The 9,846-nt window shown below is 35.0% G+C and overlaps 2 protein-coding genes across 3 annotated transcripts in view; both read right to left on the bottom strand.

The window, feature by feature from the left end:
* Window positions 1-324: 324 nt before the first annotated feature.
* On the bottom strand, window positions 325-3,598 carry LOC108374146 (sarcocystatin-A-like). Of its 2 annotated transcripts, none has more exons than XM_017630118.1 (3): window positions 3,426-3,598; window positions 2,997-3,109; window positions 325-591 (listed from the first exon to the last, which is right to left on the bottom strand). In XM_017630118.1, the coding sequence occupies exons 1-3, from the start codon at window positions 3,498-3,500 to the stop codon at window positions 393-395; spliced, it is 387 nt and encodes a 128-aa protein (XP_017485607.1). In that variant the 5' UTR covers window positions 3,501-3,598; the 3' UTR covers window positions 325-392. The 2 variants fall into 2 exon arrangements, with proteins under 2 accessions (XP_017485607.1, XP_017485606.1); XM_017630117.1 differs by lacking the exon at window positions 325-591 and adding an exon at window positions 774-982.
* Window positions 3,599-7,861: 4,263 nt separating this feature from the next.
* The window catches only part of LOC108374147 (uncharacterized), a 9,067-nt gene continuing 7,082 nt past the window's right edge, over window positions 7,862-9,846 (bottom strand). Inside the window, exon 4 of the mRNA XM_017630119.1 lies at window positions 7,862-9,699. Within this exon, the coding sequence (XP_017485608.1) occupies window positions 8,044-9,699 (1,656 nt within the window). The 3' untranslated portion in view covers window positions 7,862-8,043. The remainder of the gene's footprint in view (window positions 9,700-9,846) is intronic.

Genomic DNA, 9,846 nt, shown 5'->3' on the forward strand with positions numbered 1-9,846 from the left:
ATATACCTTTCCAATGGTGTTGTTGGTTTTGATTTGATTTGATTTAAATTTTCCATACTGACACATTTTCATTTGAAAGGGTTTATAAGATTACATAATTAAACAGTTAAATAATTATAACTCCATAAACAATTAACATAAATTTGTAACTATTTCTATATTTTTTTCCTTTTTCTATATTTTTTTGCGATGTTGCTTTGACCAGTGTTTGAACCCAGGCGTTGCGGAGTGGAAGCGCGCACTGCTGACGCTCTTGTAGGTTTTCAATTTTTTTTTAAATCCATTCCCTGATCATTTACAACGATAAAATAGAAGCACTTTGCATTCTGTGTATTATTTTATTTTTTTTATTCATGTTATAATACGTATGCATATGTACAAATTTTCACGACTTAAACGCTATGATTTCTTACAACTTCGTCCTGGCCGTCGCACTTGAAAGTGACCTGTATGCCATTATCCAACCATGGCTGAGACCAGATTTTCACGGTGCATGCCTTCGCGGCGCCATTTTCATCAGCAAGCTTCACTACGTATTTGTAAAGAGAACCAGAAACCACTTGTCTGGTTGCTGATTGTAATTCCAAGATTCTGCTTGAAACAAAGAAAATAAAATGAATCATTGAGTTATCAAAGATAAAGATATGTAGTATGTATGCATGCACATACATATGTATGTATGTGCTAATAAATATATTGTTTTTCTTCATATGTATATATGTACATATGTAAGTATAAATACGTAAATAAAACAAACGCCTACATTATGTNAGTTTTCACGACTTAAACGCTATGATTTCTTACAACTTCCTCCTGGCCGTCGCACTTGAAAGTGACCTGTATGCCATTATCCAACCATGGCTGAGACCAGATTTTCACGGTGCATGCCTTTGCGGCGCCATTTTCATCAGCAAGCTTCACTACGTATTTGTAAAGAGAACCAGAAACTACTTGTCTGGTTGCTGATTGTAATTCCAAGATTCTGCTTGAAACAAAGAAAATAAAATGAATCATTCAGTTTGTCAAAGATAAAGATATGTAGTATGTATGCATGCACATACATATGTATGTATGTGCTAATAAATATATATTTTTTTTCTTCATATGTATATATGTACATATGTAAGTATATATACGTAAATAAAACAAACACCTACATTATGTAGACTACATACGATGTCGTTAGTATTGATACATTATGAATTTTTTTTTATTAAATTTTTGGCGAGTAATCTACAAACATACTCGTACAGGTATTGTATTCCCCGAGAGCGCATGTTCCAATCTGCTTTATTTGAAAAACATAATTGTTGCCCACACTAAAACGTTTACTGCAAAGAAAAAGGGATATTTCCATGCCCCATATACCACATATACACACGTATTTTTTTCCTTCTTGCAGAGAACTTATTTAATTTGCAAAAGCCGAAAAATAAACATTTGCTTAGTAAAAAAACTCAAAATTTTCATTGCTCACTTTATTTCAACCGTTCTTTTTTTGTTTGGTGTGAAAACCTATAAAAATTAAATTGGACGAAAGAAAAAAGCAAAACCAATTAAAAGTAAAAGAATCAACATTGAACTGCGTCAAAATGAAAATAAGGGAGCACGAATTTCGATGCGAAGCAAAGCTATCTGGAAAGACAATACCTGTGAATAATTGGGTAGGTTCAGAAGGCGCAGCAGTTGAGCGCAACCGTTGCTAAAAAAAATTTGTGATCGTTATGCGTCTTCTGAATGGCTTGATGTATTAGCTTTCAAATTCAACTCTCAAAGGTACACACCAGTATATTGTCTCAAATGATCAGAAAAATATTACGATCATCTAACACGCAACTATTCAGTTGATCAGAAATATACAACAATGCGTTTAGAGGCGTAATCGCAACAATTACTGGGCTGTTGCGCCATCTGAACATATTACTATCCTGCCGGGAACACCAAAAACCGAGATGAAATACGGCTTGGCGCGTACCCGTACGATAGCCTAAGCAGCGTGCTTGGTGGGTTATATGCAGATCATATTTTTTTTTATTTGTATTCTAATTTGACATCACAAGCGCTTTGTGTATTTAATGTCATCAATTAAATACAAACCAGTCGCTGATTTACCGATGTACATAGTATGTAAGTATGTATGTATGTATGTACATATATGCATTAGGGTGGTCCAAAAATGCATGTGGAACAAGTAAAGTCCGAATTTAAATACCGCCACCCTCTAGGAGTGTTCTATACCGAAAAAATATACCCCTTATTTATTATTTTGAAATGGTTAAGAAAACAATTGGGCATTATATTGGAAGTCTCCTGAAGAGAACCACTGTTTGAGGATCGAAAAATATTAATTTTAAGAATTTTATACCATTTCTACGAAAAAAATGTTTTTTTCCTATATAAAACACATGGAAAACTTTGAGCGCTTTGAGCACTCTATAAAAATTTTTTGATTTCAAGATAAAAAAAAAATAGGGTATACTCGGTATAGAACAATCTTATTGGGTGGCGGCATTAAAATTCGGACTTTACTGTTTTTAACCGCCAAACCGCCAAAAAGGCGTAAAGCTGATGCCAGATAAAACGCTTGCTTCGCTTTGCGTGACAGATTCGCTTTGACAGATAAAATGAATTGTATGAAAATGCACAAGGCATGCCACATAGAACGTTGTAACTGCAGCGCGAAGCGAAAAGATGGCCAAATCCCATCTTTTTGGGCGCGTTCACAATCTGCCGGTTTAATATTGATTTTGTTTCGTCTAAATTCGAGTTTTCATGCCGAAATATAAAATTTAATTCGGTTTTTTGCTGGAAATTACTTGTTTTTATTAATTTTTATGCAGAAATTCATCTAGATGCTCTAGGATTATTTCTGCGTCAATAAGAAAATTTTGAGAAAAAATTTCGCTTACGCCTGTTTGGCGGTCAGGGCTCGACATGTATGTACGAGTATATGTATCTCAATACATATGTATGTATTTACATTACTAATAACTTACTCAAATTTAGGTCCATCCTCACCAGCAGCCAGTTTGGTTAAAGAAGTTTGTAGTACTTCTTTGGCTTCGTCCAAGTCCTTGCCAGTAAGGCTTGTCTCACCTCCAAGTAAGGGCTAAACAAATTCAAACAAGATTATTCTGTAAACATTGACATACGAATAGTTTTAATGTACACATTTAGGGCCACTTTTTCAGTGAAAGTTTAAACTTAGATGACGTAAACTGCATTTGTCTTGAACAGCTGGCTGACGTTTTATTAGCTAATCTTAGTTTAAACCAGCCAACTCGAGCCCTTAAACTAAGTTTAAACCACAGCCGAGCACTGAAGTACTGGCCCTTAAACATTCAAATGAGAGCAAAGAATATATTTTCAAGAGCTAGTATATACCTACATACATATATTGGTACAAATTATTGTAACTAACTCACTTCTTTATTTGGCATAGCGACTACCGCGGCGACGGCACAACTGAACAACAAAACAAATAACTTATAACTTGCCATTTTTTGATGTTTAATTTATACTTTGATGTTGGGACTTTAGTAACTTATTTCCCGATAGAAGAGAATTCTGAAACTGCTGATATCTCGAAAAAATATTTGCTTTTATACAAAAATAACCTCTATACAACTATGTATATAACTTGCTTTGTGTTTGCGCAGTGGAGCTCCACAACTGTATGAATAGTTGCTTCATTGTATGCATGTACATATGTATGTATGTATGTATGTAAATGTGTATACAATATGACTACAGCTGTGCTTATGAAAACAGCAGCACTACTAAGTATGTTTGTACGTATGTATGTATGGATGCATCAAACACTCAAATCAATGTCCGCATATAAAATAGTTGAGAAAGTTATTTTAATATTTATTTAAGAATTTGTACATACTTACATCTAATTTTAAATCTCATTTCTAGGGTTCGTTTAATTTCTTACCGCAATCTATAAACGCCGTGAGGAAACCGTACTAGGCATGGGCATATTCGAGAGATTTTTCAATTTTTTTGGAGAATTCTTAATAAGAAGTCAATAAGATAACATTAAATCGTTGGATATGGTGTAAATGATGTGTTTTTAGCAGTTTCCTATTATAATTCTAATTATGTATGTACTGTCAANAAACAAAAAAGTTTATTCCAAACGTTCAGAATGAATAAAGAAATTTAGCCTAAATCGTTGGATATGGTGTAAATGATGTGTTTTTAGCAGTTTCCTATTATAATTCTAATTATGTATGTACTGTCAATACAAATATTCAAAAATATTTTCAAACCGCACCGATTTCAAGTTGTACGAATTTCAGAACCGACCTGATTATTAAGTTTTGCTAAGACCAGCTTCTTTAATCAAAATCTTTCAGAATATTAATTCAAAAAAAAAAACGTATTACAATTTTTTCAATGGTTAATTTTCTAGCATATTTTGTTTAAATTTCATATTAAGTATTAATAAAATAAAAACTCGCATTTTTAAGCTATTAAATAAAAATCGGATATCCGAAAACTGGCGAAAATTTGAATAGGGAATACTATTTAATTACAAACCTTTTCACTACCCAGCCAAAATTTAAGCAAACGCTTAGGCCTGATTTTCTACTATATAGAAAAGTAAGACTGGTAGGTATACGTAATAAATATTTTATTTATTTATTTTCAAGGGAGAACCCTGCCAGAAAATCTTCCAAAAACTTGACTGTTAATGGAGCGTATGACATCAGAAATAAAAATTAATTTTTAGCAAAAAAAAACCCGACTTAAAAAAATATATATATATTTCATGGTCAAAAGATCGGATCTAAACTAGATTAGTATGGGACCACCTCTGAGACAAAATTTTATTCGATAGATGGCGCTCTGGTCGAGATATTAATACCCGATTTGGTATTTACCACCCAATTTAGTTAGAACTTTAGAATATATACTTGCGACTTGAATGGTAATTAGTTTGAAACAAATTTGACTCGATAGATGGCGCTCTGGTCGACTTTGGCTCTTATTTGTAATACATACACAATAGATAGCTCCTTGAATGAAAATACTTTGATCCAACTGTTACTCGACCGATTGCGCTGTGGTCGAGATATTTCCAAAAACTTTATTTACATGCATTCCTCCTAATTAGGTTCATATTAGGAATATACACACATATGTATGTATGTATATAGGTATGTACAAATGTATACATATAAGCCCCTTGAAAATAAATACCATGAACAAATATAAAAAGATTGCATACATTTTGCCCGATACTCTACATATGAACATGATGTCGGTGTGTATGCACATATATACATATGTATGTGTATTTATATCTCTCACTCGTATGGACAAAGAGTTCATCGCTCTGGGGGTAGCCCTCAACCAATTTAATGCATTTTGTCACATCAATGTTTATTCTTCAATCATTATCAGAAATATAAAATAATCGTACGTACATATATATGTACATACATACATACATACATATAAATATTTGCGTACCGGCAAAAGCGTTCTTAAAACAATTCACACCTCTCTCTAAACCATCGGCTTTAAGTAGAATTGTTGATCACATGTTAATATATATGTACGTGCATATATATTTATGAGCCTGTATATTCTTACACATGCTATGTACATGCAGACATATGTTTATTTATTTTGGTATACAAATATTTGCGTTTGTAAGCACAATATTCTTTGATAAAAGTCAACCGAGCAATCTTTAGAGAGAGTAGATCAGTCTCTAGGGGGTACAATAATTACCCATTTCAGCAACAAATTTGCATATGAGGTGTTCGCACTGCTAGTGAATGGATGGGTATTAATTGATTTATATTTGGAAGATTTATGCCTTTAAGTGATATGTTTCTTTTATGTTTTTAAGAATGTTCTTAAGAAACTAACGGTTAAGAAAAAATTCAATTAGCAGCTTTTTTTATTTCTGTCTTAATTTTGTTTCTGCCTTAATTCAATTTTCTTTTAATTTTTAGATGTTAAGCAGATTTGTATTTTGGCTGCTACAGAGTGGTGTTGTTTGGAAATCCTTTTATTGATCTGTTCTCAAATTTCTAAGCAACACTGCTGCAAAAATGTACGACTCTGGTACAACCGTACAAATCGTGTGATCCCTACTTTATTATTTTGAAAGAAAAAGAAAGAATAGTTTTTCCATTTCATTTAATTTTTAGATGTTATTCTTTAAGAAATATTTTTTTTTGAAATTTCATAAAATTTTTAGAAATTTCTCTTTTTTCTTATATATATTTTTTTTTTTTAGCTTAACGTATTTTGCTTTTGTTGATTTCATTTCATTTTCAGTTTCTATTGTTTTGAAAAGAATAAATAAAATTTATTTTACTGTTCTGCCTTAATTTTGTTTCTTTCTTAATTTAATTATGTCTAAATTTTTTTTTTCATTTTTTCATAAAATTTTTAGAAACCTAGGCCTCCCGTTAGTTGAGCTTGACGACAATGATTGAACGTAGACCCGGAAAAGGCGGGGCTTAGTAGGGCCGCTACAACAACAACAACAAAATTGTATTTATAAATTTAATAAAATTAATAAAAAATATTTAAATCCAAATCTAAAAAATTAAATAACATTAAACAAAGAATTAAAATAAATACGTATCTACACATTTTTCTTTCTAAAACAATAGATCAATCTAAAAATGAAAAGAAAATAAATTTGTCAAAAGAAAAACAAATTAAATAAAAAACGAATAAAATAAGAAACGAGCTGTTTCGATGGGTTCGGACCAGAGGGAGAGGGGTGTTAGTTGAGTCGGATTGAGCTGGCATAGTTGAGTCGGATTGAGCTGGCATTCATTCCCAAGACAGCCGGTTCTACGTACCGGAATGACTCGGGTTTTACCCGACCAAGGGCTGTTGTTTCGGCGACCTAACCCCGCTTAGATCGGCGATACCCCTCAATCATTGTTCGTCCATGGAGCAACTCCTTGCAGCCGGATTGCTCCCCAACCCCGGACCAGAAACGTATTTCTGCTGTGTTTGCCAGAATCGACTCCATCCAAACTCCACTTCGGTTAGGTGCAACTCATGCAACGGATGGAGTCACCTAAGAACCTGCTCTGGTCTTAGGTCTCACCGGGAGTGGACCACAAGCTATGTGGCTTCCTGCTGCTCAAGCCAAACGGCACAATCAGCCTCCAAGGCTACCCGCTCGCTCAACGCACCCAACACCCGAAGAGCCTGCACGGCTCCGAGAAGCTCCTCTGGGCAGCAGCAAACCTCCCAACCCCATAAGGCATAAACTGCACTTAGGCTTTGCAATTTCCAGCCAAGAAGTAATCTCTATCTGAAAATATGTATTCTGTGCATAATTTATATTCGCAGTCAATAAGTGCATATGTATAAACGATTCAGGTTAGGTACGTGAAGCAGTAAATTGCTAATTGCTTCACAAACCGGCAATTGTAGATACATACATAAATAAATTGTTCAAGTAAATGCGCCTGCATCACCACCAAACTTGTGTACATATAGCTTCAATTAGAATAATACCAACGAAAAAAAACCCGTTACGTCTCTTAAAGATCACTTCATATATTTATTTTTTAAATGTTATTAGTCACATACGTTGTAGGGGGTTGGCTTTTGAGGTAATTTACGTACATACATACATATGTTTATAAAAATGGTATAACAAAATGTGTTTCTATGTAATAGGTAAGAAAGAGGCCTTTGGGTTTGCTAACTATAAATTACAACACGTGGCTTTAGCACTATATTTATATGGTATTGATGGCTTAGTTAAACACATCTAATTCTAAAACAAATTTACATATTAAATACTTTTCATACCGAATGAAAGAATTAAATTAATAGTATTATTAAAAATTAATATATTAATTAATTAATAGTATTATTAAAAAAAAATATTATCTAAAATGTATAGTTTTGCATAAATTTCAATGCAACTAAAAGTCACTTGTACAACGGTATGGTATGCGTTTAGTAAATTCATTTTGAATTGTAACGCTTTTCGGAAACCTCATACCCGATATTCAATTCAGCATAAAGAAAATGTTAAAAATCTTATATATGTATAGGCACGTGGTCCAGCAGCTGCGCCCGGTCTGGAAAAACGGCCGAACACATCTCACACTCGAAATAACGTTGTTTACGCCCGGGTAGTATTGGAGACGCCGCCGCCGATGTTGCACCAGCAGATATCGCCACTGCTCCACCCACACCATTAGACGGCGAAAGTGAAGAGAAAGATGAGTCATTGCTGGTATTAAGTGAACCACTACCGGATGATTTAGTGAAACCGTCTAAGCTATAAGAGGAAGGATATGTCCGAGTTCTTTTTTGGCTGCTCATGGAACCATCTCCTTTCTCTCGTCTATTATTCCTGGCTTGCTTATTCTTCGAAGTGCTACCGCTACTGATAGTTGCGGCGCTACGCTTTTGAGTTCGAAGTGCACCATTTCGTGGCAATTCCGATTCGAATTCAAGATATTTGCGATTAACAGCACCGGCGCGACTACGAGCGGTACGAATACAACGACGTTCATTGCTACTACCGCTTGCACTGCCACCACTTACACTAACGCCCGCAGTGTCGCTAACACCAACAACAATTTCACGCAAATCCGGTGATGTTGGCTCGATTTTTATCATGTTGTGTTGCTCCTCTTCGAGGAATTGTGTGGACGATTCACTGATGAAGCGGTGACGCTCGGTGCGATCACATTTAATAGGCGAACGTAAAATTTCTTCCAAATCATTAACAATGCTGGGATTGAACTTCTCGTAGGCTTCTTTACGCAGCGTAGCAGTGCCACCGAGAAACTGTGTATCATATAGATCAATATTCCTTGAAGAACTTGTTTGATGTGAGCTATATTGTATGCGGTGTTGCTGATGTTGATAAGCTTCTTGTGTCCTCTCTTCTTTAATATGGGCCGGACTCGAACTAATTTGCTTAGGTAACTCAGTGGTGGGTGTAATAATTTCATAGTCGTCGACAATTATTGTAGAGGAACGTAATACATCTAAACTTGTATCTTGTTTTTTGGTTACAATTGTTTTAGAACGTTTTCGACCACTTTCATTATTACCAGCTGACCACTTTTCGGTATGAATCATACGCGGGCGACTTGTTTTGTTTGATACTGTTGCTTTTTCTGGTCGCTTACGAGCTTTACTTCCCCCTTGGCCTTTGCTTATTTGCACTTCCTGTGTGCGCTGCGAGCCACTGCTATTAATCTCCATGTTCGATTTGTATCTCGACCTGCGTTCTTCGGCATCTAAGTGTGATGTACTGCCCGAAGAGCCCACAACCAGTGCATCGATAGTTTGTAGAGTGTTTTCCAAATTCGATAGCACAGAGTTAGAATTAATGAGCTTGTTTTGCCATATTGTATCTGAATTACTGCCAGTTGATTTGTAGCGCGGCTTTCTGGGGCGTTCCATGAGTAAATCATTATCTGGCAATATAACACTGGCATCAGTGGCGTTTGTCAACGAATTGTTATTGCTACTTTTAGCTTTGCCACGTTTGGATTTTAAGGAAGTTTTTGTGGGCGCAGGGGGATCTGCAATGCCAAGGAGATCATCTACATTGTCAATATCAAAGTCCGAAATTTCTATATCACTGCCATTCGGGTTCTGTTGACTCTCCCTGCGCAAACGAGCAATCTCATGTGGCTTCAGTTTTCGTCGCCTTTTGTATTTACGAGGGCCAGTCTGAAATGAAAAAAAGAATGAAGTTAGTTAGGTTAAAGAAACATATTTCGTCGTTTAAAGAACAAAACCGCGAATCGTCATTCTGCAAAACCGAGTAACTGACATTTGCTGCCAAAAATTGGATTTGCTCACACAAGCTATTGGCTC

This window comes from Rhagoletis zephyria, unplaced genomic scaffold (genome assembly GCF_001687245.7).
Source record: "Rhagoletis zephyria isolate East Lansing unplaced genomic scaffold, Rhagoletis_zephyria_1.1 Rzeph_scaffold_07395, whole genome shotgun sequence".
NCBI lineage: Eukaryota > Metazoa > Arthropoda > Insecta > Diptera > Tephritidae > Rhagoletis > Rhagoletis zephyria.